We start from the raw sequence: 25,953 nt of genomic DNA, 5'->3' as shown, positions 1-25,953 counted from the left end.
CTCCTACTGGGGATGTGCCCGCAACCAAGGTACATGCCCTTGACCGGAATCGAACCTGGGACCCTTCAGCCCGCAGGCCGACGCTCTATCCACGGAGCCAAACCGGTTTCGGCTGCTGCCATTTTTAATCCTACTTTCTATATTCTTTATTCTTTGAATCCTCACCCGAGGATATGTTTGTTGATTTTAGAGAGGGAGAGAGAGAGAAACATCAATGTGAGAGAGAAACATTGATCAGTTGCCTCTTATATGCACCCCAACTAGGGATACAACCCACAATCTAGGTATGTGCCCGGACTGGGAATCGAACCCACAACCTTTTGATTCACAGGATGACGCTCCAGTCCATTGAGCTACCTGGCTAGGACACTTTCTACATTCATTAAAGTGCTCTGGTGTTCCGTGGATAGTTCTATATAAGGAGGATGGACATTATAGTTGCGTTCCTGTTTGTACAAGGTCCTCAGAGAAGCAGAGGCGAGGTTATGGGAGATACAGTGCATTCGCTGCTGCAGCTCTTCTCTGAGGTCACAGGCCTCTGAGCCGTGAGAGCCCTCTCCTCAGCCTTGAACGTCTCGCTTCTCTGTAGCTCCGACAAGTCCCTGCTGCTGGACTGTGGGGAAGGTACGTTTGGGCAGCTGTGTCGTCACTATGGCGACAACGTGGACAGGGTCTTGGGCACCCTTGCTGCTGTGTTCGTGTCCCACCTGCACGCAGATCACCACACGGTGAGTACTGGGCAGGACCCCGGACCTCCCACCTGAGGCAGCTGTGGCCTTGCTCTCCTCCGTCCCAAACTTGCCCACCGCCGTGGCTCTTCACCTCTTGCGAGGTAATGGTCTTTCACAGAACCCAGCTCAGCGATTCTGCCCGTAAGGATGCTGGTCTTTCTGTTTGCTTGCTGTCATGTCGCAGCAGGGGTCTGCCTTCCCACATGCCTGTGGATGAAACTGCAGCCAGAGGGGCGGGGCTTGGTCTCCTGGGGCAGCCGGGTCCCCAGCCACTGCTCTGTCTTGGGTCAGCATGTGCCGGCTCCCAGCGACAGCAGTGTTAGAGGCTGGTGGCCAATAGAGGGCGAGGGGCTCCTGCAAGATGAGGGCGAGGATCCCACCCTGGGCCAAGGTTACCGGCGTCTCGTCTCATCTGCGTCTCCTTTCCCCTTCCAGGGCCTGTTAAATATCCTGCTGCAGAGAGAACGCGCTTTGGTGAGTGCGGGCTTGACCTTACTGCCTTTTTGGGTTTGCCTGGGTTACATCTAGACCTCCTGTGATGCCTGCCATTGGTTCAGCTGACTTCTTTGTTCCAGGCATCGCTGGGAAAGCCCTTCCACCCTTTGCTGGTGGTTGCCCCAACCCAGCTCCGGGCCTGGCTCCAGCAGTACCACAACCAGTGCCAGCTGCTCCTGCATCACGTCAGGTAAGCTCCCCGTAGCCCGCCCCGAGGCTGTCGCCTCCCCTCCACAGCTCAGAGTTGACCTGGGGCAGGTCAGGATACCCCTGCAACCTTCCCCTGACGTGGCCCAGTGGCAGAAGCAGGGAGAAAGCTTTGACTCAGGGCAAAACCTCCAGCTGGCTTCACTTAGATGTCTGTCTGCTTGGCTGCATTTCCTCGCAGCCTCATTTAAGCTCCATTCTAGTTTCTAGACTTTTGCCAACACTTCTTGATAAAACAGTTGCAGGGCCACGTGCCCGAGTTGTGAGCACAGAGACTGCCCCGCCAGGGGATGCATGGTGGGATTGGCCCTATGCCCACCTCGTGGGAAGGAGTCCGTCTGCCTGGGCCCAGCCATGGCCGCTTGGGCAGGGCCTGCAATGCCTTCGCTGTGGGCAGCTCACCGGGTAGGTTTCTCGGTGGCCTGGGGATTTGGTTTGGTTCTAATTGATTACCTTTCCCAGTCTCATTGACTGTGATTTTTTTTTTTTTTTTTTTTTTTAAATATATTTTTATTGATTTCAGAGAGGAAGTGAGAGGGAGAGAGAGATAGAAACATCAATGATGAGAGAGAATCATTGATTGGCTGCCTCCTGCACGCCCCCTACTGGGGATTAAGCCCACAATCCAGGCATGTGCCCTTGACCGGAATCGAACCTGGGACCCTTCAGTCCGCAGGCCGACTCTCTATCCACTGAGCCAAACCAGTTAGGGCTTTCATTGACTGTGATTTAAATTGTGTTTCTTTATAATGATGATTTGGGGACTTCCCAAATTCTTAAACTTCGATTCAAGTTATATTTGTTTTAATGTTTTCTTTTTCACAGTGTGATCCCTGCCAAATGCCTTCAGAAAGGAGCCGAGGTTTCCAGCCCCATACTTGAGAGCTGGATTGGCTCACTGCTGAGAGCCTGTGATCTGGAGGAGGTATGGGGCGGCTGCAGGGAGTGGGGGGCAGTGAGGGGCGTCTGGCGGTGAGGGGGCACTGCTGCAGCCATGCCCTGCCCTCCAGTTTCAGACCTGCCAGGTCCGGCACTGCAAGCATGCTTATGGCTGTGCGCTGGTCCATACGTCCGGCTGGAAGCTGGTCTACTCAGGGGACACCATGCCCTGCGAGGCTCTGGTCCAGATGGGTGAGTAGAGGCGGCTGACAGCCTGGTGGTCATCCTAGCATGCACACAGGGCACAGGTCAGGGGATGGAGTGTGGGCAGGAATCCGGGGCCCAGTGCTTGTCTAGCACAGGACCCTGCCCCACGCCCATGCTTCCTCTAGGGAAAGATGCCACCCTCCTGATTCACGAGGCCACGCTGGAAGACGGTCTGGAAGTGGAAGCCGTGGAAAAGACACACAGGTAGCTGCGAATGCTTCGGCCTGTCACCCACTCCCTCTCCTCCCCTCCCTGTGACTCTGCAGCCTCACAGCAGCCCTGCTGAGAAAGACCTGCCTGCGTCCCACCAGGGGCTGTGGGCTGCGACGGGGCGGTGGTTGGCTTCGGGGCCTTTGGCTTTATCTCTGCAGAGCTCTAGGCAAGGCTCTGAGGCAGCCCAGCTTTAGAAAGAGCTAGAAACAGGCTGGAATCAGTTGTGAGCCACGTCAGGTGATATGGCGGGTTCGGGGGTGGGGGGGCACTTCAGCCGGATGCAACCTTCCAACCCTCCGTTTGCAGCACCACCTCACAGGCGATCGGCGTGGGGATGCGCATGAACGCTGGGTTCATCATGCTGAACCACTTCAGCCAGCGCTATGCCAAGATCCCCCTCTTCAGCCCTGACTTCAACGAGAAAGTTGGCATTGCCTTTGACCACATGAAGGTGTGCGTATGGTGTGGGCTGCACCTGGTGGGGCCGGGCAGAGAGAGTGCGCTGCATCGACGCATTGGGAGGGGGCGGTCGGGCCAGCGGTGAGAGGACCTGCCCATCAGCCCTCAGGACCAGCACCAGGTTTAAAGGCTGCCAGACCTTCCACAGGCCCGTTTAGACCGACATCAGCGCTGGTGGCTGGAAATGACAGAGCCTCGGAGGCTCGTCCATTCCCACCATCACCACAGCCTCTGTAGCCTGGAGACAGCCTCTCCTCTAGGGACTGGGAAGCCAGGCTGGCCCGGGCAGGCGCTGGGCTTGTTTCTGAGGAGCCTGTTTCAGAGTCTGGCAGCCTAGTCTTCTGAGGCCCCTTCACCTGGCCGCCCTCAGGCGTCTCTGCCCTTTCTTTAGTCTCCTGCCGCTGCCTCTGCATTTTCTTTTTCCAGCTGTGATCTGTGGCCCCAGGGCTGGTGAGGGGATGTGTGCCTGCTGGATGGGCACGCGCCTTCCTCACTGAGGCACGTCTTCCCGGTCCTGCCCTCCAGGTTCGGTTCGGAGACCTGTCCACGGTGCCCAGGCTGATGGCCCCGCTGAAAGCTCTGTTTGCCGACGACCTTGAGGAGATGGAGGAGCGCCGGGAGAAGAGGGAGCTGCGGCTGGTGCGGGCGGCCCTGCTCTCCCAGGCGCAGGCGGGCGGAGCTGAGGACAGCAAGCCCCCGCGGAAACGGGCTCATGCAGAGGAGCCTGCCAGCCCACAGAGGAAGGTCAGGGCAGAATGAAGGTCAGGAGCGGCCCTGAACTCGGAAGGCTCACGCCCCACCCTGTGCAGGGTACCGAGTGTGCCCTCTGCCTGGTGGGAGCCAAGGGCACTGTGGAACGGGCGGCACACGGGAAAGGCGGAGGAAGCTGGGCCTTGGCTTGGGCTCCGGGTGAGGACTGTGTGCTGGACGTCTCACGAATGCGCCTGGCGGAGCTGTGGACAGGAGGCTGCCGAGGGAAGAAAACTGGGAATTCGGTGCCAGTGACTTAAGTCACGTAGAAGAACGCACATCAGGCCTGTTACCGCCAAGCCATGCCCTCCGCACACTAGAGACAGGCTGTGTCAGGGAACACGGGTCTTGGACGTGACGTCTTAAGTGTTCGAGGCTCAAGGAGTAGTGTTTCCAGAGCCCAGAACTCAATAAAGATTCCGTGCGGAACCCAAGTGCTTTGCCTGGTCCTGGTGCTGCCTCCGCAGGAGCCTCCCAGGTTGGTGCCGCCTGCGCAGGCCCCAGCGTGTCCCGGAGGCCAGCCCTGAGGCGGGAGGACCACGCCTGTCCCAGGGAGGCACGCAGTGGCCAGGTTTCTGCCGAGTCAGCTGTGGGGCCTGTCAGCGGGGCCTGGTTTCACGCACCAGATGGCTGGGCCCATGTGGCGCCTCCAGAACACAGCCTCCTGCAGTGCTGGGAGCAGCGAGACAGTAGCTAGCTTTCCTTGGCACAGTGAGAACGAGAATCCCTCGTTGCCCTTCAGAGTATTAAGAAGTAGCACGTCGGGCTGGCTCCCCTGCCCCCTTATGAGATTGAACAACACAGGTTAGTGCTTGAAGGTTGAGAGACTTTTTAAAGCTGAGTCTAGTATTTGTATATTCCCCTACCAAGGAAATACAGAAATGCTTTAAAAACTCCGGTGATGAGAGGGAGGCAGGCGAAGGCCTTGGCCTGGCCTAGCCATGACCTCGGGCCTCCCCAGGCAGCACCTGTCACTGAGTCCCGTGTCCCCACACACTTCATAACTTAAACAACGAAAGGCCATGCTCAGGGATAATAAATCTATTTTAATAAGATTACTTTTGACAACTATTTGTACATGTATTTAAAGGTGCTTTCAGGCCCCGGGCTCCATTGCAAATTGGGTACCGAACCGCCCTCGCCAGGAAGTGAGCAAAGCTGGTAGCATCCCAAGTCTGCCAACCCCATGGTCAGAGGAGGGCTATTTTACACTGTGCTGGGAAAACTATACGCACTTAAACTCCGCATTGTACACCTGTACACTGGCTTAGATTGAATGGCTCAAATTAAACAAATATAGAGAAATTTCATATATACAAATATATCATGTATAGGTATGTCATATCTGCCTTAAAAGGGTAAAATTGTAAAGTGTGGCTGTGCATGCATGACCCAGATGTCTCAGTCCCAGAGTGTATGGGCTCCCAGTGCTCCCTCCTGTCCCCGAGAGGGGGTGGGGTCTTGTGAGAAGGGGAGAGAGCCTGACGCTGGGGGCCGGGCACTGGCCTAGTGTCTCCCAAGCCGGTCTCACTCTCTGCTCCGTGCTCTGGGTAACAGTTATTGCTATTCACAAGTGCCCTCCAGGAGAGAGGCTCCTGGTCCCAACCCCTGCACCTGTGAGCTGGTGCCCCTGAGAGCCAGAGGTGTAGAATTACTGTCAGATCATCTGATGTTTGGGGGGGACATGGGGAGGTGTCTTTAGGCCCTCTAGCCATCCTCAAGGTCATTTTTTAAATTTGGAAGTGTGAAATGGTAAGGTAGAAACAGGAGCTTTCGGTAACACGGTGTGGAAAATAAAACTTGGGAAGTAAAACAAATGTGTTCAGCGTTTACTTAGAACCCACAGAGTAGGGCAGCCTCCCTGTGCAGCGCAAGTCAGAGCCCAGGACTCGAGAATCCGGTCTCGTCCCTGTAAGTGAAGGGCTTGCTCTCCGTCCCCTTCTGTGGCCGTCCAGCTGACACCCGTCAGCTGACACTGGAGAACTCGTTGCTGTCAGTACAGGGGCAGCCCAGGTCTCACCCAGCACCTGGCCCTCCCCCACCCCCCTGCAGAGGACTGACAGGAGCCCTTGGTGGAGAGGGCTGCTGCTTGGCATGGAGGCTGAAAGTAGGTCAAATAGGCACAAAGTCAAAGGCAAAGATCAAACAAAAGGCCCACGTCACCACCTGAGGGGAATGAACAAAATCTGCACCACCGACGTTTGCCACTCAGGCCGGGGGTGACCGCTCTCTGCAGAACTCCGGCCGTGCGTGGCAGTGACAGCGAGAGCCACAGAGAACTTGGGCCCAGGAAGCCTGGCCGTATGCTGGTCTGGGCCCACGTATGTACACGCGTGTCAAAGGGCGGTGCTCTCTGAGTCCTCCTCCGAGTCCCTCTTCTCAGTCACCGAGGGCCGCAGCTTTTGCTCCAGGGGACTCAGGCGGAGCGCCGGCCCGAGCTCCACGTGGATGGAGGGGACGTCGAAGTGAGCGAGATCTGGAAGTTGGCAGAGAGAGGTGAGTGGGGAGGGGCTGCGGCTAAGGAAACCCGACGCCAAGGGCAGGCAGCTAGTCAGCATTAGGAAGCGAGCAGGTGGGCCACTGAGGGCCAGCCTGTAGGGGCCAGCATCATCGCAGCTTCCCTTCTACCAAGCAAGCCTGTGGGCCAGCGCAGACCTGCGGGGGGGCGGGGGGGGGGTTGATCTTCAGCACTGCTAGCAGCTCCTGCTGCTCCCGCACACACTGCCTCTGGGCCGGTCCCACTGGCAGCCTCCTGGAATTTTGGGGTTGCATTTACTTCCCTAAAGCCTGCAGGGACAGGGTGTGAGGCAGTGGAAAAAACCCATTTTCCCAATGAGGGGGGGATCCTGAGACAGTGCAATCACTCTAAGGCTGTGAACAGTAAGTATACCTCGATAGCTGAAGGGCCTGGCAGAGGGATCCCAGGAGCTGGGCTGAAGTTGCAACAAACTGTTTGCTCCCCAACTGTAGGAAAACCCCATCTCTCAGCCCTTGGAGCTGCTCACCTCGAGGCACAGCCACCTCGGAGCACTAAAGGTCTGTTCCTGGGAGAGGATCAGGAAGAGGGTCCTGAGGTGAAGGGCTCAGCGCCTGTGGGTCTGGATCCCTATGAGCTGCAGAGTTGAGAGGGTCCAGCAGCTCTGCACAGGTGGGGCCCCGTGTGCGCCTGGGCTGCGCTGCCCTGGGAACCCCACCTGCTCACCCGGCCTGCAGGGCTCACTGGGAACCCCACCTGCTCACCCAGCCTGCAGGACTCACTGGGAACCCCACCTGCTCACCCCGGGCCTGCAGGACTCACTGGGAACCCCACCTGCTCACCCCGGGCCTGCAGGACTCACTGGGAACCCCACCTGCTCACCCCGGGCCTGCAGGACTCACTGGGAACCCCACCTGCTCACCCAGCCTGCAGGACTCACTGGGAACCCCACCTGCTCACCCCGGGCCTGCAGGACTCACTGGGAACCCCACCTGCTCACCCCGGGCCTGCAGGACTCACTGGGAACCCCACCTGCTCATTCAGCCTGCAGGACTCACTGGGAACCCCACCTGCTCACCCCGGGCCTGCAGGGCTCACTGGGCCAGGTAGCCAAGTGCGGCCCTGGGCCCTCACCCTCAGCCATGCCACCCGCCCACCTGCTCAGCTGTCTCACCTCGCTTTCCACCTGGGCCGGGGCTGCAGGAAAGCAACCTGGAAGGGAGCAGCCTTTGGGCCAGGACTGGGAGGTGGGGTTTTGTTGGTTTCTTATTTTGCTTTTTTGGTAAAACAAACATTCAGCCCAAAGAATGCCATACCAAGTAGACAGACAGACATCTGGACACAGTCCTAAGAGACACTGTACAAACATGGAAGCTCTGGAACCCAGGTCCTCTCCCGCCTCGCAAGCACCCATCAGAGGCGCTGAGCTCAGCCCTGCCTGCCTTCCCACTGGGCTACCCCTGGGTGCCTCGTGGGAGGCTGCTGCTGGCTTGGGCCCACCCATCTGTACCACCAGGCAGCACATGACCCTGCACAGGTTTCTCACCTCCCCTGTGCCAGACGGTCAAATGGAAACAGCCCAGGGTGGTGGGGGTCGTGTGACAGTCCGGACAGCAGGCAAAGAGCGCCAGGCCCAGAACTGGCACTGGAGTGAGCTGTTTGGCGCACCCTGGCTGTTCCCTGGAGACCCTGAGGGGGACTCACTGACGGTGCTGGGGGGTCGAGGGAGCTGGTTTCCTGTTAGGAGGCCTGTGGGCCCTGCTGGCCCTGGTCTCGGCAGCTCTCATGGGGCACCCCTGGAGGGCCCTCGGATTGGCTCTGGCCACACCTTCTTACTGAGGCAGAAACACCTCGTTCCTTCTGGCTTCGTCCATGTTCTTGCCTTGGTTTCACTTTAGAGCACCTGCTCTTTATAGGAGGAGACCAGGCAGAAACTCGGCAAATGTTCCCCAATGTTTTACCAAGCTGGGGGGATGAGCTCAGGACACACTCTAATGCTATGGCTTCTCCAGGATCCGCCAGCCCCAGCCTCGGCCTGGAGGAGGTGCCTGGACTTTAGTCTGAGAGTGCAGGTCCCAGGGCGCCCTCCCCCGAGACAGGTCCAGGCTGCGGGGGCTATGCCCATGGCCTGGGCGGGCCCTTCATGGACAGGTCCCTAATCCAAGGTGTAGTGAGGAACTGCCCCGGACGCTGGGCAGAAGTCTCCAGCAGGTCCGTCCTGGGAAGGGTGGCCTGATTCCTGTTAGCTCAACCTCAGGGAGAGGAGGGGTACTGGACTAGGTGGCTGGTGACAGAAGGTGAGCAGACGAGCTCGGCCTCTGCCTGGCTTTATCCCCAGCTCCTGAGGACAGGAAAGAGACCCCAACACGGCCAGGGACCCCAGAAAGCTCCTGCTGCGCTGTGGAAGGCACCGGGAGAGCGGCCATGCAGGGCCCAGCCACATGCAGTGCGGCGCGGAGGGCTGTGGCCGCCGGCTCGGGCAGGGGTCGCGAGGCTGGGGCCGCTTACCCTGAACTCCCCTCACATGTATCCAACACTGCGGCACTCATGTCACACAGCTGCAAGGACAATGACAGGATCGGAGAGAGGAGTAAACAGGACGGAACAAGAACGCAACACAACACTGTGCCCCGTATCGGCCAGGTGGCCACACCCCATCAGTCCAGCTCCTCCCTCGGCCCCCGGCCTGTACAGGCGGGACAGAACAATGCAGCCGGAGAACACTGAACGGAAAGGCACGGGGTGGGGCATCGCTCAGTCTAGAGGCAGCAGCCCTGAAGCTGGTGCAGTGGGAGGGGTCCTCACACTTCCCACGTGGGGACCGCCTGTCCTGTCCCTCAGCGCCTCCTGTGGCCCACTTTGCCCCAAATCTCTCATTCTGTCTCTCAGGAGGTGACCAGATGAGCTTCCAGTATCACCACCATCCTGGGCCCTTCCTGGGCGGCCCTGGAAGCTGGCAGGCTGATGTGTTGGGAGGAGCGGCCCCCCTGGACAACTCGGGGTGACCAGGAGCTCCAGGGGTGTGGCCCTGAGCCCCCAGGGCAGTGGACCTGTGCTCCCTCCCATCGGGGCTCACTGAGGACACATCTCACACCAGGAACCACTGGTGGGGAGTGGTGCTCACTCATCTTTCAAGGAAGAATTTCCTTTGATTTTTATAAGCCTCCAGGTAGAGGACAGCAGCTGTACCTTCAATATCATTCCCTGCCCAAACCAAGCCAAATCGCCACACGGCTGCTCCCACAACATCTCCATCTCCATACCCATCACAAATACCCACACTGGACTAGACTTCCACAGGCAGCACGAAGTGGAGGCCGAGGCCCACCCGCCTTCTAGCCAAAGGAAAGCCCGTCTCCGCGGGAAGCCAGGCCCAGCGCTGCGCTGCTGAGTGCGTGGCGTGTGCGTGCATGTAGTGTGTGCATCTGTGTGTGCTGTGGGGGCATGATGTGCGCTTATATAGTGTGTTGAACTCCGTGTGTGGTGTGAGTGTGTGGGGTGGGTGTTCCATCCCCAGTGGCCCGCCTTCTGCTACTGGCGACCACACAGGCAGGTGAACCCGGGCTCTCGGCCTGGTGAGGTGGGGGGCTGGCTCTATTCAGCAGCCACACGAATATGCTGAGTTCTGACCTCGTGTGCTTGATCCTGGGAGATGTTTCTTCCAGACAACAAGTGGTGTGTGCTCAACATGTGTGCTTATGATTTCATGCCACACGTTTTTCTGGGGGGAAATAGTTCCATCTTTGATTTTAAATTCAAAGAAAAACTAAATTTAGCCATTGTGGGCTTGTCAAATTAGCTCCTCTGAGAACCAGGGGGACAGGCCTCTTGTCTGAACCCAGTACCTTTATAAATGTATGGTGCTAGAAATACATGTTTCTAATTAAGGCTTATTTAATTAATAAAAAGGAAATGTCTTTGGTTCGTAGTGTTTCTGAAGACACGGGGAACGCCTCCTGTACCACTGTGCTCAGGTGCCAGCGGGTCTGCCATCTCCCCCAGGCTCCAGCTTTCCCAAGAGCTCGGGCACTCAGGCCCCAAATTAGGGCAGAGCAGAGCCCTGGCTGCAGGCACTGGATTGGGAGACCCCTCAGAGGCCCTCTGCAGGACAGCTGGGTCCCTCCTGAGCTGCTCTCACCGGCTGGGCTGTGGGAGCGTTTCATGGGATCCCCTGGGGAGCGATGTTGGCACCAGCACAGCCGGCCCCTGGCAAACGCGTTAACTGGCAGTGGCACCAGCAGCCCTCCCTCGGCCCATTGTGCTCAAGTTCATGGGAAATCGAGGAAGCTGGGCGTGGTTACCTGTGGACATGCTTTCCCCGGGGGCCATGCCGTCGAGCACGGGGTGCTCCGTGGACTGCGGGCTGGAGGCGGAGAGGCTCGCTGTGGGCGGCTGCGGGGGCGGTAGCGTGGGTCTCTGCCGGGGCTTCGGGGTGGGCCGCGATTTGGTTAAAGTGCTGGCGAAGCTGGAAGGAGAGGCCAGAGGGGGCACTGCCGCCGGGGAGAGCTGGCCCGAGGCCAAGGGGTACCCTTGCGGGTAACTGAGTCCGTAGGGTGACGGGGTGCTTGGTGGCGTAGGCGACAGGCTAAGTGGGGACGGCTGGCCAGTGGGCAGCTCCGACATAGCGCCTGGCTGGCCAAAGGGGACCTTGGGCGGAATCGGTGCCAGCTTCTTGGAAACTGGAAGAGAAAATACAACAGCAACACACAGGGTTGTTCCATGACGCTCGGGGTCCATGTGGCCACTGGCACACCCCTCACCCCCTCCTACCCCTCGCCACCCCCGCCCTTGGCACCCTGAGAGCAGGAAACACAATTTTTAAAAATTCACCTAGATTTGCAAGTTTTCATGTCCTCCCTAATTTCTGTTCACTAATTTCTCCTCTTCTCTAGATTCCTGCCATCTCTCTCTCTCTCTCTCTTTCACACACACACACACACACACACACACACACACACACACACACAGGCTGCAGACACATTTCCCCTCCACAGGCCGTGGCTGGCTTCCCAAGGTCGGTCACCACTTGGGGTGGCAAAGGGATCGGTGGCCCGAGGAAGAGTGAGCCAGTGACACGGCGTACAGATGACAATCAGAGTTCAACTTGTGGCGGTGGGCCCAGGACGGGTGACTGTCAGCATCGGACGCTGACTTTTGGCCTTAGTGCCCGATAGTCTGTAGGTGGGCCACAGAGGCCCAACGCCCAGCGCTGCCCGTCCACCTGCCCTGCCCTCCACCCTGTGCTCAGGGCACAGCCATGCCCCAACCTCCTGTGCAGGGCCTCCATGTCCCTGTGTACTGACTTAGTCCTGCTGAAGGATGACAGCTACATTACACTTCTAACTGGAAATGGCTGGGAGGACAAGGAACGGAAACATCAAAGACAACCTGTCAGCCCAGTGGGGCTGCCTGTGGTGCTACTAATTCCATAAGAGATTGTCCTTTAAGCCCCCAGGAGGCATCAGGGAACCCCACCCCCCTCCATGGAACAAACCCTATGCTAATCGTGCCTCATGCATGTTCCTGGCTCCTTCCGTGTGCAGCGTGGACAAGGCAAGCACATGCTCTCCAGGGTCAATCAGCGTGGCCCAAATGCCTCTGTCTTCCCACTGTGTGTCCGTAAACCTCTCCCCAGCATGCCAGTGATGCAATGAGACTGCGTACAGGAAGCCCCGTATAATCCTGATGTAATAAACCACCTGCAGCTCTGCTGACCCAGGCGGGACTTGCTCCCGGGTGAGGAGCCCGTGGGGACCCAGGGACCATGCTTGAACCTGTCTTCTCCCAAAGGAGCTGAGGGGAGCAGTGAAAGCGCCAAGATGTCTGTGTGACATCGCCACTCCGGGAAGTTACAGGACAAGGCCGTGATGCCAACAGACGGAGGCGTTCACACCGCGAAGTGTGCCGGTGGCGGCAGAGAAAGCTGCATATTTCAGTGGTGACTGAGCTCCCGAATGCCCCCAGGAAGGAACCTGCGTCACTCTAGGCCGCGTCCCCCAGAGGTCCCGTTGCTATGAGGAGGGAAGCCCAGCTGCCGCTGGCATGAGGAGCCCCGACTCCTGTGGACAAAGCGATGGCTTAGCCATCACCCCAAGTGTAGGGCTGGGAGGGTTAGGCCTTGCACACAAACAGCCCAAGAACTGTTTCTAGGCCACAGGGAGACCTATGTGTGCTGGAGGAACCTGGATGCTGAAACCCCAGCCCTCCGCTGCGGCCCAACGCCTGTGCGCGGAAGGGCCCGTGGGAGCAGTGCCCACACTGCCACCTGCGGTACCGCTCCACGCTCACCTTCCTGAGAGCTGCACCTGCTGTGGTTACACCCCTACTGTGCGCCTGCTATGGTTACACCCTCTGAGCTCCGCACACAGTAGGGCCCAACAACTATTTGTGGAGTGCATGAGGCATGACGGGAAGGGACAGAAGGAAGGCTGCTGAGGGCAGATGTGGGTCATGGTGCCGCTGCGGCCCGGTGCCAGGCAGGCGGAAAGCCACCAGTCCTGACGGTGTGCATGGATGAGGTGACCAGCCCTGGGCCCCCAAGCCCTGGAGCTGCAGCCCCACGGAGGCACTGGAGAGGCCGGAACGAGGACAGAGCAACACGAGGCTCCTTTAAACAATGTGAAGCCTGCAAAGCGACAGCACAGATGAAAGCGGACAGAAAGACTGGGTACGCTCCGCTCCCTCCGCTTCCCACGGCCCCCGTTGGTGAACCGTCTCCAGGAGCAGGTCATCAGCTTGGGGGTCATTTCAGAGGGTTCCATGGCAGCGCGTTCAATGGCAGATTCTGGGGTGGGCGGCGCGGGCTTAGCGCAGGAATTCCTGGAGCTCTAACATAACTATGAAGAGCAGGACCCTGGGACAAGCCACTGGTCCCCCTCGCTGTCACATCCCACAAACAACCCAGGGGCAGGCAGCTGTGTGAGGCCCGTGGGGGACAGGAGGCCCCGCACAGCAGCCGGCGGGGCCTAGGAGGCACGCGTCACCCGGGCAGAGGTCCTGGTGTACAGAACGCCAGACCCTCCACCCGCCTAACGAGCCCACTGCTCAGACGAGGAAGCTGAGGGACAGTGACGCAACATCCCTCTGGGAGGTGGTCCACCTCTCACGCTGATGCAAGATGGGGACCGGTTCGCTAGGCCACAGGGTGTCTGAGCACCCAGGCTGGTGGGGAAGTGAGTTTCCAGGCAGTGGGCAGCCACCCGCCCGGGGCGACGTGCAGGTGGCAGGACGTACCTTTCCGGAGAGTGTGGGGGCTCTGGTCGGCCGGTGGCTGGCCGGGGCTGGTGCCTGTTGGCGTCCCGGCACACGGTGCCCCCTGGATGGAACCCGGACTTCCCTTCTGCCCAGATCCCGGAGAAAGCTCCTTGCTTCTAGAAGCGCTGAAACACAAGCACACAGGACAAGACCCCTGAACGTGGGCCCCTCAGCACCTCATCGTGGATGCAGAACATGCCTGTCTCGCAGCACGGCCTGCCCGGCTCTGGGCATCTCAGGCCCTTCCTCCACCTCCCAGACGACCCTGGCGGTGCCTGGCCCTCGGGGGACTCTGACGGCTGGGCCTACTTCCTCCTCTCATGGCACTGAAACCAGCTCCCTCGCCACCAGAGACCAGGAGCGACGGGCAGCAGGCCCCAAGCACTCCCTCTCTGTCCTGTGAGCCACACTGGGACCTGGACATTTGGGAACTGGGACACCGAAGTGCTCTTGTCCCCTGAATCCACAGCATAGCAGAGCCTGTGTGCCGAGCGAGGGCTGATGACCGCATGGCAATGGCTCCCCACTCTCCAGCTGCTTTCCCTGAACAGGCTCACCCCATAACGCCCCCAAGCAAGGGAGGACTTTGGGGACCCATCCTCAAACTCAGGAGGTCCCAGCAATGGTAGGGTTGGAACAGACCCTGGCTGTGCTCCCGAATGTGGGCAGTTCAGTCCAATCCCCCAGGCTTGGAGGGGACCAGGGTCGATGGCACTGAGGGCCTCTGGAGCCCCTTCAATTGATAAAGGGACACCCTGAGCCACCAGGTCCCAAGGAGGGCCGACCCTTCACGGCTGGCTCTTTCTCAGGCTGCCTCCTGAGGATAAAGTACACCCTACTCATCGTCCACCCCCAGACCAGGGCCAGCTAATCAATACTGACTCCTCGCTCCCTGCCATCCCCCAGCATGCCATCCATGGCAGACATTACCAATCGATCTTCATTCTCATGTGTTTTTTCTTTTTTTGTTACTCCTCACCCAAAGATATTTTTTCCATTGATTTTTAGAGAGAGTGGAAGGGAGGGGGAGAGAGGGAAACATTGATGTGACAGAGAGACATCAATTAGTCGCCTCCCTCCCACACCTGCACTGACCGGGGCCAGGGATCGAGCCTGCAACTGAGGTACATGCCCCTGACCGGAACTGAACCCAGGACCCTTCAGTCCTAGGGCCGACGCTCTAACCCCTGAACCAAACCAGCCAGGGTTCTCGCGTATTTTCAGCAGAATGCTGCAGGCAGCCCCTAGAGAACCAGGAGGTGATCTGGAATTGGGAGCTAACTTCATCTTGGTGAGAACCCCCCTGGAGTCTGATGCCCTCACACAGGACACGGGAAGTGTGGAAACCTAAATCCTGCGCAATGGTTAGTTCTTCCCCATAAAAGTAGCGACAGCCCATTTCTTCCTAAATTTGTCTAGAAACTCCAAATGACAGAGCCAGGAATACACAGCTCATCCCCCCGGGGTTTGGTGAGAAAGGCTGGGAGGGCCCTGGGCTGGAGCAGGTTTTCCCCACGGGGGTGGGGAGAGCGAAGGGAAGGCACAGGCAGTAGCAGGTGCCCCTGCTCAGGATGAGGTCACCCCACAGCTGGTGATCTGCAAGGGGAAGACCATCTCACCAGAGGGCCAGACGGCACTAGCTCCTTTCTCTATTCTGTGGATGAACAATAGCAGCAACCACAACCTGAAACCCTCACCTCACTCTTTAAAAGAAATTTTTTTTAAATGTATTTTGATTGATTTCGGAGAGAAAGGGAGATGGAGAGAGAGATAGAAACATCAGTGATGAGAGAGAGTCATTGATCAGCTGCCTCCTGCACACCTCACACTGGGGATCGAGCTCAAAACCCGGGCATGTGCCCTGACCGGGAATAGAACCGTGACCTCCTGGTTCATAGGTTGACACTCAGCCACTGAGCCATGCCAGCCAGGCTCACCTCATTCTTTATTCTTCAGGCCTGAGGTGACCAGGCAATAATCACCTTAATGCCAATGATCTCTCCACCTCTCTGTCCATCTCTGCCTCCATCAAGAGGAAGATAAAGTGAAACAATAAACAACAAAAGAACACACACAAGCAAACAAAATAATTGCTTCTTGTTGGGTAACAGACTCTTCTTTCCTCTCTAGATGGACAAGAATCTGGGGACCAGGAAGCTCCTCCTCTTCCTTTCTCACACCTGCACCCCGCCCCCTCCCGCAGAACCAGGTGGTTACCCTACACTGCTCTCTGCAGCACAGGAGCAGCTGACCCAGGGAGAGGTGGGTGTGAGCAGTTAGTAGGTGCGCTGAATGGAGGAAGCACAGATCCAGCATGCTGGAGGGCAGGCTGGTTTGGGGACGCATGGCTCAGTAAGCGGGGATGCGAAGGGGCAGGGAACAGTTTGGGGTTAGAGTTAATGCCAAGCAGAGGAGCAGGTGCAGAGGCTGAGCTTGGCTGGAGCGCCACCTGCCTCGAGGGCAGAGGGGAAGAGGGAGGGACCTGGCGGGAATGGGAGGGTTGGAACCAGCCACAGGGAGGGAGGAGCCCTGACAGCAATCAGCAACTGGAGGAAACATCATCTGGCTGCAAATGTCCAGGGAACAAACAAAGAAACAGAAAAGCAATGGGACACAGGTTCCCACTGAGAGGAATCCACGTGGGGAGAGTGAGAGTGGATGAGACAATGTGGACACTGGCACCCTGAGGGGAGCCACAGGACTGGTCACGCGGGAAAGGGGATGGCATGGTCACCGAGCAGCAGAACTGACCCTGAGAATACTCTGAACCAGTGGGCGCTGTTCCCTGCCCTTGAGTGACCGCGCAAGGCCACCCATCTGCAACGTTCGGGACCACCTCAGAGCTGGGGGAATCTATCTTTGAGGGGCATTTTCTAGAAATATCACTTAAATGCCAAATGCTGTTGGGCAAACAGAGATGGGAAATCAGGGTGGGGCCAGTGTCTGTAAAGGGAGCCTCTGAGCAAGTCTCCTATTTGTCCACTTCCTCTCGGCAGCCTCTAGGGCCCACCGCACCCCCTCTGCTTCCCCACTGAGCTAGCTTGTAGACCATCTCTCCAGGGACCTGAGGATAGTGAGCACCCAGCCAGGGCCGCCTGTCCTCTGAGTTGGAGCCATCAGCAACAACCCAACTCCAGTATCAGTTCCCCTCTCCAACTCCGTGACGGTCTCCTATCCCTTCGTCAATTTCCAGTTTCACAGGAAAATACCTTCTATTCGTTAAAGGGGAAAAACAAAGCCTGCAATCCTTCATTTGAGGTGTGTGCGCATGTGTGTGTGTGCGCGCATGTGTGTGTTTGTGTACAAATGTGTGGGCACGTGCATGTGCATGCATATATGTGTGCGCGCGTGCACACGCGTGTGCATGTGTGGGCGCATGCACACCTGAGGAAAAACTGGGCTAAAAGGTTCACTTCTCAGTCTCTGGCCTTTCCCAGCAGTGGCCATGAGGGAAAGCTGAGTGCACAGGGGCCTCTGATTTCACGTAGCTTTCCTAGTTCTCTGGATTGCTGTTTGAGAACAGGTTGAAACGAACAAACTGCAAAGTAGTTGGCTATGCAGTTCCCACTTCTAGAAACCCCTCTGACCACACCCCTTCCAGGGAAGGGCCAGGTACAGCTGCCTCCTGCTGAGACCCTGCGCCTTAATCATTTGTGATATTTGCTCGCTGGAAGGCGTGTGCCTTCAAGGCACAGATGGCATCTTTCCTCTGGATGGACATGGTTCTCGCATATGTCCACTCAACTAGTGATACAATGATCTTGTTCTCTTTTTTCTTCCCCCAGGAGAACGGAAAACAGTCATGCAGCCCCCTGCAGAGGTCCCCAGGCCAGTGTGACCCCATGACCTCCTGCAGAAGCCCCCAGGTCAGCGTGACCCCATGACCTCCTGCAGAGGTCCCCAGGCCAGTGTGACCACATGACCTCCATTCTTCCCTGACTGGCACCCACTTTAGCAGTAAGAATGGCCCCTGCAAATGTGAAGGTGGAGGAGAGTGAAGGGGAAATGGAGAGCTGGGCACTGAGCTTCCTCTCACCCCTTTGCAAGCTGCCACCTGACATGTTTGCTGTTGGCTTGGGATCCACCTCTTGGAAAGCCTGGCCTTCATCTGATAACCCAGGGAGCTGGGAGTGGCGTACCGGGTGCCAGCGCAATGTAGAAAGCCAGCAGGAATGCTTAGAAATGGGGGGTGAGAACATCCACGAGGCCGGAGTTGGGTGCAGTGAACCTGCCCGCGCTTACCTGGTCCGCTCGGCCCCAGGCTGGAGGCCCAGGCCGGATGGAGAAAGCGAGGGCACCGCGGGGTCGTCTGGGGGCTGCTCCAGAAGGGGCGAGGGCAGAGGTGCTGCCAGCTCCTCAGGAGGGGCGGGGGGCTGCGTGGAGGGTGGGGCGCACGACCCTTTCCGGCCTGCCGACGATGAGCCTCTTCGCGCCACCCAGGACGTGTCCATCACCCTCACGCCCATGCTGGTGAGGGACACAAAGACACGTGCTTATCTGCACAGAACAGATGGTGCCCCTCCCCCATGAAGCGGACACATTCAAGCAGGTGGGTGTTAGAACAGCAGCACAGCCTTAGCACCTCCTGGGCCCAGGGGAGCGAGGAGGACGGGCAGGGCTCCCCGGACGGCCAGGCCTCACCTGGAGCCCCCCGCCCACCGGCCGGCCTCGCCCCAGCTGGCAGCTGCGCTTCACCCTCTGCCAAAGCAGCTGTTGTCAGTGCGAATGCGGCCTCTCTGGGGGCATCCGCTCCCCCCAGGTGGGAGACGCAGGTGAGCAGGACACAGGGACAAGGGCAGCGTGAGACCAGAACAAGGCACCGGCCTCAGAAGACATCTAAACAGCCATCCTTTCTGTCACTTGCTGTCTAGAGCACAGAGCAGAGTCAGCAGGACCTGGTGCTGGCCCAGGCCCCGGCCAAGCTGCGCATCCACAGGCCACGCCCGCCTGCCTACACTGCAGGACAGGCTGATGGTGCCTGGGGCTGCCCTCAGCTCTGGTTCCGCTTCAATGATGGGAACAGTCGCCTCAAGTCAGTCGGCCAAGCAACCACACACACATCCCCTCGCAGAGCTCGCTGAGGCAGCGCGCTCCGTGTTCAGACTGAACATGGCCTGCAACTACCCCAGGATACTGTACCTTTGGATTTTCCTAAGGCTGCAGGGACAGAAACATACAGATATTAGTGTCAAAAACTGTCCTTCCTTGGGACACACAGGGCGTCTCTCGTCAGGGTCAGGGTTCAGCCTTCACTGTGTCAGGAACGTGTTTCAGCTTCGTTGGTCTCCTAGCTAAAGCGACTCTTCTACCTGATTGGTGACAAGTTCTCTGCTGCCCGGCTCACAGGTGAACCGAGAGAGAGGCTGGAGTTGATGCTGGCGCGCAGGGGCAGGTGGGCAGGAAACGCCTCACAGGGAGAGAGCGAGTTGCTGAAAGGGTAGGAGCCTCTGCTGTGTCTACATTCACGCTTTCCTCTGGTCTAGGAGCAACTGGAACTACAGTGCACTGTCAAGGCCTGCAGGACCAAGGCTAGGGCTAATGCTTCCAGTATTAAGGGCAGACAGACTCTCCCTCAGGGAGGAAGTATGTGCTCCCAGCCCCGTGTCTCTACAGGAGCCTGCACAGTGGGCGTGAGGGCTGTGTGTGCTTCCTCTCACCTCTTCTCCTACGCTGGGATGGGAGAGCTGCCTGACACCCCTTCTGCAGGGTCCCCAGGGACTCCTCCATGTCTAGGGTCCCTGTTAATAAATCTCATCTCCCTTTGATGAGGCACCTTGGGGTGGGGGGGTGAGTCAGTCTCTTTCTAGGACTCACTAGCTTTCAAGTCATCTTGGTCCAAGGACCTGCCACTAATACATAAGCACCTTCCACAGGAGATCCTGAATCACTCCTGGAGGCCCCCCAAAAGCCCAGGTCAGGGACCAGGTGCCTCCCTGATATTTAGAGTGAGCGGCAAGGGAGCATCAAATTATGCTCTGCGGTTTCAGAATTTCCCAGGATGCAGAGCGAGAAGCTTAACTCTCAGCTGCATGGGCGGAGATGGCAGGCATGCAAGCTGTCTCCCACGGTAAAGGATGTTAGGTCTCACCCTGTTTTCTCTTCCTTAGGATTCTCTTTCCCTTGGAAAGACCTTTCCCACGGCGGGGGGAGGGGAAGGCCAGAGAGGGCTGGTGGGCACACTTTCTACTCCCAATGGCACCTTCCAACCTCAGCAACCTCAGGTGCCAGGCTGCCTGGTGATCTCCTGGTTTACCAGGAGGAGCCAGCTAGGGTACAGGTGAGACCTGCCAGGTGTCAGTGGCAAAATGCCAGCCACCAAGAAATAACGCCAGAATGTGCACTTTTGCTTCTACAGGGGGGCTACCTGCCTTGCTGCAGGCACCCCCTCCACCTGCAGCTGCCTTCTCACGGGGGGGGGGGGGCGGGGGGGATGGGAGGGCACCCCCTGCCCCAGGGAGCATGCGTCAGATGTCACTGACACTTCCACCGGTAAGGACGAGGAGCCAGGCAAGAGGCCGAGGAGCAGGGACGTAGAGTGCTTGGCTGCTCATCGCAGGGGCCACGGGGCCACAGGGGAGGCAGGTACAAGCCCTCGCTGTGGCAAGGCAGTCCCAGGTAACTCCTCGCAGGCTACCAGGACCTTACATTCGTATGGAACTTATCATAAGACACGCTTTGTATGTTTCATGAGACCGTACCCTGGAATAGGTTCTGAAAGGCCCAAGCCTCAGGACGCAGCTACACCATTCACTGAGTCAGTAAAGCTCTCTCCTCATCTACACAATGAGGCCAGTACCTCCCATCCCACCTCCAGCCTTCCCGAGGGAATTTTACCCGGGTGAGTGCTAAGATATACTTAGCATGGCCTTGGCCATCACCCGAGAGAGGCCGCCGAGGGGTCCTGCAGGGGTTGGTGGCATGAGCTGGACAACAGGCTGTGCCCAATAGGCCGTCTGTCCAGCTACGCAGAAGGAATTTCATGGGGCTGACCAGTTGGAGATGCAGAGAACCATATGGCATCTTGATGGAGGGGAGATAAAGGCCTGGGAGCTGGAGAGTGTGGAGCTGGAGTGGCAGCTCCAAAATGAGGTGACCCCACTCCCTGTCCTGCTCACCCGGATTCTTCTAGAGAGCAGCAGTCCTGTGGGCAAGAGCGCGCCTTTGAAGGGAGGGACTTTGTGTGTGAATCCCGCATTTCCTCATTACTAACTGTGCAGTATGGACATGCTCCTCGCCCTCTGGTACCCTCTGAGTGCCCTCTGTTGGACAGAATAATACCATCCCCCTTTCTTTTCGGGTTGTTGTAAAGAGCAAATAGAAGAGTCTGCACAAGTTACTGAGCATCTAGAAAGAAACCAGTACATGGTGACTTTGACTATGATGGAGCTCTGTTCTTGTAGGTGCCAAGTACAAGTGATTTATAAATCACCCCCCTCACCGATAAATAAATAGAGGGAACCCAAGTCTAAAACAGGCAGATCAAAGGGAGAAATAAAGGTACTGTGTCAGCAAATCAGGCTCAGTGTGAGATGGGTATGTTGGGAAGACCCCACTGGGTCCTGTCACTAGGGTTTACAGGGTCTGCCATCAGATTTCTTCCCTTCCTAACACTGGCCCTGGACGTGAAAAGATTTGGGGTGGCTTCTCTGGTAGAAATAAAGGAGACAAAAAACATGGTAGAGGTACGAATCCCTTTTCCCTACGCTCCTTAGTGTTCCCGTAATCTATGCGTTAGACGGGCCACTGTGTGCCTCAGAGGGGCTGCTGGGAGCCTCCTTGGATGATGCTTGGCTTAAGGAGAAGAGAAACGGGGGATCCTCACAACCCCCCAAACGTCACTGCTCAGCCAGGGCACCAGGCAGGAAAGAAGGAGAGCATAGGGGTCACCGTGGCTGAAAGCTTCTTTGGGAAACAAACTGGTGCTGAGACTCAGCGGAATGGCCCCCACCCTCTCACCTATGGGTCTTCTGAGTCCCGGAGCCTCCCGTACCCTTCCCCTGTCCTTGGCCAGTCCATCATGGCTTTAGTACACTTTGTGCTTGAAAAATTAGCCCAGTGCTCATGGGAAGGTGGAGACAGATAAAAAACATTCCTGGTGTTTTTAGTGAGATGTCCAAGCACAGGGCTGGTTGCTATCTTAAAATGTGATGTAATAAAAAAATCCAGCGTGTGTGCTAGAAACAGCAATAGTCACATATACCAGGCATGTTTAAACACTCATGAGTAAGATTTTAGTTCACGCTCAGTTCTGAGGCTGGTGCTTACTATTATTTCCCAGTTCGCATGTAAAGAAGCCGAAGATTCAGAGGTTAACTTCCCCAGGTCACATGGCCAGAATCTGAACCCAGAGAGCCTGACCCCACAGCTCATACTCTACATTTGCAAAGGGCTGTTTCCCCGGGGGTTACTCTTCTGACACAAGGGGGGTGTGGAAACAAAGTAAAGGTTAGACCTAGCAATGTCTCCTGCTGAAGGAAATAGTGGCCTTCTTGTTTTACAGTCTGTAATCGGCAAGCCACACAGGAGAAACATAAGATCCAGACTTTAAAAATGAAAAGAGACAAAGGCCTGCCCAGCAAAGCAAAACAAAACAAAATACAAAACAAACTCTGAAAGTTGGAAGACCCTGCTCTAAGAATAGCTGTCTACTAAAAGAATCTATTTACCACCGAGCAGAGGTTTGCTCTGGATCATTCTAGGTAGTAAGTTGTCAAGGGTAGCAGTTGTTTTTGTTTTTCCCCCTGTGTAGGACAGACATCTCAGTGCTATTTTTTGAATCCTGGCTAGGAACATTCTCAGCCAGAGGTGTCAGCCAATATAAGGCTTTGAAGTATTCAAGTCTATAGAACGTTTTGATTTTGTTCTAGAGATCAGTTACATTTGGCAAAAGCCAGGAGAAAAGAGACAAGAAATGGGTTAGCCATCAGCTGCAGACCCTAGTGAATGTGGGCAGCTCCCCAAATATCCACCAAAGACTTGGAAGTTCAGAGAATGTTTAAGATGAATTTGGAGGCCCTGTAGCAGCAGCAGGGGCCTGTAACCAAGATGAGTGACAGGGGTCCTAACCATCCAAGGACTTAGTCTACATTACACTCACCCAGGGCGACCAGAATCAGGTAATTTCTAGTTCCTCTAGGGGTAATTCCTCTCCTAAGTGCATCATAAGAAAGTTTCTTTTATCTTCCTCCCTAGTACAGATAAAGGCTTGAGTCAGTCTGACAACACTTCCCAGACCTGGTCTCAGCATCCACAATGTACAAATCCTAGACATCTGGAAGCTGAGGTGGGCCCTGGAACAAGAATATACCTCTCAAGGGTCTATGTGACCAACCCAAACCCAAAATGTGTGCCTCATTTCCCACTGGCATCTGGGATGACTTTCTAGTCAAGCTTATTCTATAATCTCTATATATAAAAGCCTAATATGTAAAGTGTCCCCACGGGAGTTCGACTGGAGACTGATAGCTCACTATGATGTGCACTGACTACCAGGGGGCGGCACGGAATGAAGGCCCTGGCTGGCAGCTGGGGAAGGGGGGCCCTGGCCGGCAGCTGGCAGCCAGGGAAGGGAGGCCCCAGCTGGCAGCCAAAGGCTCCAATCGGCCCTGATTGATGGCCAGGCCTAGGGAACCTACCTGTGCATGAATTTCATGCACCGGGCCTCTTGTAATCTAAATAAAATGATTGCACCACCATCCATGGCATGTTGTCCATCCTCCCACTGCTGGGTCTACAGAGTACCTTGACATCCACTATTACAAAGTAAGTACCTCAGATTACTAGTTCCGATTGTTTTGAAGACTTGTGGCATGTAACAGGGGATGTTCACAAACCCCCTAAGTCTTACTGCCCAACCCAGTCAGAGGCTGGAAAAACAGGAAAGAATAAGCAGTATCTTTGAAAAAGAAACTATGGCAGGGTGCAGAAGACTCACCCAAGAATGGCCACCACCCTTCCCACCTCCAGAAGGTCTTCTATGTCCCAGGGAGCCTCCTGAAACTTCTACTGACCTCGCTAGTCCGTTTTGGCTTTAGTATATTTTGTGCTTGCAGAATTAGCCCAACTGATCATGGGAAAGAGGAGACAGATAGTCTCTAAGAAGTCATACATTTCAAAAAATGGTTTCAATGTGCTGAACCATGTGTTTCAGGAACTCATTCAACTCCAGTTTCCATCTTCCCTGCCAACCCAATAAAACCAACAGTAGAATTAAGATTCCATAGAGCACCATTCCGATTACTCCCAAACCTTCTCAATTCAACAAGCCCATTCCAAATTACTGATCATATATACTTTGTTCTAATGGGGGGCAAGACCCACCACGGAGCAGCTCTCCAGACAGGCCGAGGCCAAGTCACACCCCAGGTCTAAGGGGGCTGCTAGCTCTGGTGTCAATGTCCTCATGGGTTTTGGGGTTGCCGTCGGCAGGCTCTGGAAAGGACCTCTGAGGACCAGTCCACTGTGGAGCAAGTGACATGGCTACAGGCCCATCAGGTTCCAAGACTGGGAAGAAGAGCACGTTGCTCTTCTGAGTATAAGGAGCCCAGGTCATGGAGTCTCTGAGAACAGACTGCCATCCACTGGGATCCAAGGGTCTGCAGGCAGCTTCACAGATGCTGTCGGCCTTGCCACCAGGGGGTTTAGGGATACCAGAGGCTGGAAGTAAGCACGGGCAGTGGGCCATGTGTGTCAGCTGGCAGGCAGGTGTAGAGAACATGGGCCAGGTGTGTCAGCTGGCAGGCAGGTGTAGAGAACATGGGCCAGAGCCAAGAAGAGGCCAACAGGCAGCAGGGAAAGCAGGCAACTAGGAAACGGGCATGTGAGGTAGGGAATGGGCAGTGGTGGTACTGGCCAGGTTTGTCTGGAGTCTGAGGCTGCCAGTGGGCAGGGAGTAGAGGCAGAGAGGAGGAGAGTATAACCATCAGGAGGGTAAAGATGTGCTAGCGAGGAAGCTTCATTGCTGGTGTCTTTCCTATTCTTGCCAAACAAGGCATTAAAATATATGACAACCTGCACCCTAAAACTCCTCAGTGGGAGCTGAGGAACATGCAGAGAGCACTGGTAGCACCTGTTAACATTGGGCCACTCAATGGCTAAAGTAGGAAAGGTCTGAAAAATTTTAAAAGCTGGTATCACTGCAAAATTCTTTATCCAGAATGGCAATGTTTTCCTGTGATTCAGTGGTCTCAACCCTAGATGCACACTAGCGTTACGTGGGGGCACTTTAACAAACACCAATGCCTCAAGCCTAGGCCAGGCCAACTAATCAGACTGAGGAATGGGGTGGGGAGAGCAGGCATCGGATTCCTTTTCTAAGCTTTTTCTGACTATCTTTTGTTACATAACACACTACCCTCAAAACCTGGTTGCTTATTTATCTGGGTCACAACTCCACAGTTCTGGCGAGTCAGACAGGGACAGCTTGTCAACGCCACACAGAACTAACTGAGGGTACTCGAGTTGGCCTAAGACTAAGATGACTCATGCTTGAAGCTGGTGAGTTGCTGCCTGTCAGCTCGGTGCTCGGCTGGGAAGAAGTCTGGGTGGCAGGGGGGCTTGTTTCTCTCCCAGGGGCTGCTTGGACTCCCACACGGCAACGTAGCTGGGTTCCCACAGCCCAGGCAATGTCTACAAGGCTCCGACCAGTTTCAGGAGGCCCAGAGCGTCACTCCTGCTGCATTCTGAAGTCAGTCGCTTAGGCCGGCTCTGAGGAGAAGGGAGTGCAGTTAGCCTCAGCCCTCAGTGGGAGAAGAATCGGAACACCGGCTGCCTCTTCACCAGGAAGCTGTTGGTGTGGCTGCAGGAGAGAGATGTCTGAAGAGCTCCCTGTGGTTGCCGTCTCAAGTACCACCAAGTGGGCAAACGACCAAAATGTATTTTCTCACAGTTCTGGAGGCCAGGAGTCCAAAGTCAGGGTCCACAGGGAATCAAGCGTCAGCAGGGCTGGGCTCCTCGCAGTGGCTCATGGGGAGAAGCCTTTCCTCGCCCTTCCAGCTGTTGGTGGTTGTCAGCACTCGTTGGCTTGTGGCCACATCTTCCAATCTCTCTGCCCCACCTTCACATCCCCTCCTCTGTGTGTGTGACCCCTGCTGCCTTCCTGTGATACAGGCAGTTGTGCTCAGGGCCCTCCCTGACAACCCAGAGCAGCCTCCCTATTTCAAGATCCTCATTTTAATCACATCTGCAAAGACTCTTTCCCCCAATAAGGTAACTTTTAGCAGG

The 25,953-nt window shown here is 56.5% G+C and overlaps 2 protein-coding genes across 10 annotated transcripts in view; one reads left to right on the top strand and one right to left on the bottom strand.

The window, feature by feature from the left end:
• Positions 1-5,067, top strand: part of ELAC2 (elaC ribonuclease Z 2) — a 28,429-nt gene extending 23,362 nt beyond the window's left edge. For all 4 annotated transcript variants that reach the window (XM_080680628.1, XM_080680627.1, XM_080680626.1 and 1 more), the window contains 8 exons: positions 590-728; positions 1,167-1,205; positions 1,307-1,416; positions 2,259-2,358; positions 2,444-2,564; positions 2,705-2,783; positions 3,099-3,243; positions 3,777-5,067. In XM_080680628.1, the coding sequence (XP_080536754.1) occupies positions 590-728; positions 1,167-1,205; positions 1,307-1,416; positions 2,259-2,358; positions 2,444-2,564; positions 2,705-2,783; positions 3,099-3,243; positions 3,777-4,010 (967 nt within the window). In that variant the 3' untranslated portion in view covers positions 4,011-5,067. The remainder of the gene's footprint in view (positions 1-589; positions 729-1,166; positions 1,206-1,306; positions 1,417-2,258; positions 2,359-2,443; positions 2,565-2,704; positions 2,784-3,098; positions 3,244-3,776) is intronic.
• Positions 5,028-25,953, bottom strand: part of ARHGAP44 (Rho GTPase activating protein 44) — a 175,804-nt gene continuing 154,878 nt past the window's right edge. For 2 of the 6 annotated variants that reach the window (XM_080680636.1, XM_080680638.1), the window contains exons 17-22: positions 18,871-18,888; positions 17,974-18,198; positions 13,711-13,856; positions 10,779-11,156; positions 8,986-9,035; positions 5,028-6,477 (exon numbers count right to left, since the gene is read on the bottom strand). In XM_080680636.1, the coding sequence (XP_080536762.1) occupies positions 9,028-9,035; positions 10,779-11,156; positions 13,711-13,856; positions 17,974-18,198; positions 18,871-18,888 (775 nt within the window). In that variant the 3' untranslated portion in view covers positions 5,028-6,477; positions 8,986-9,027. The remainder of the gene's footprint in view (positions 6,478-8,985; positions 9,036-10,778; positions 11,157-13,710; positions 13,857-17,973; positions 18,199-18,870; positions 18,889-25,953) is intronic. The other 4 variants (XM_080680633.1, XM_080680635.1, XM_080680637.1 and 1 more) reach the window with 3 other exon arrangements.

The sequence above is a fragment of the Plecotus auritus genome (assembly GCF_963455305.1).
Source record: "Plecotus auritus genome assembly, chromosome: 7".
NCBI classification, from domain to species: Eukaryota; Metazoa; Chordata; class Mammalia; order Chiroptera; family Vespertilionidae; genus Plecotus; species Plecotus auritus.
Note: the sequence above shows the minus strand (reverse complement) of the source record. Positions and strands in the feature narration are given on the sequence as shown.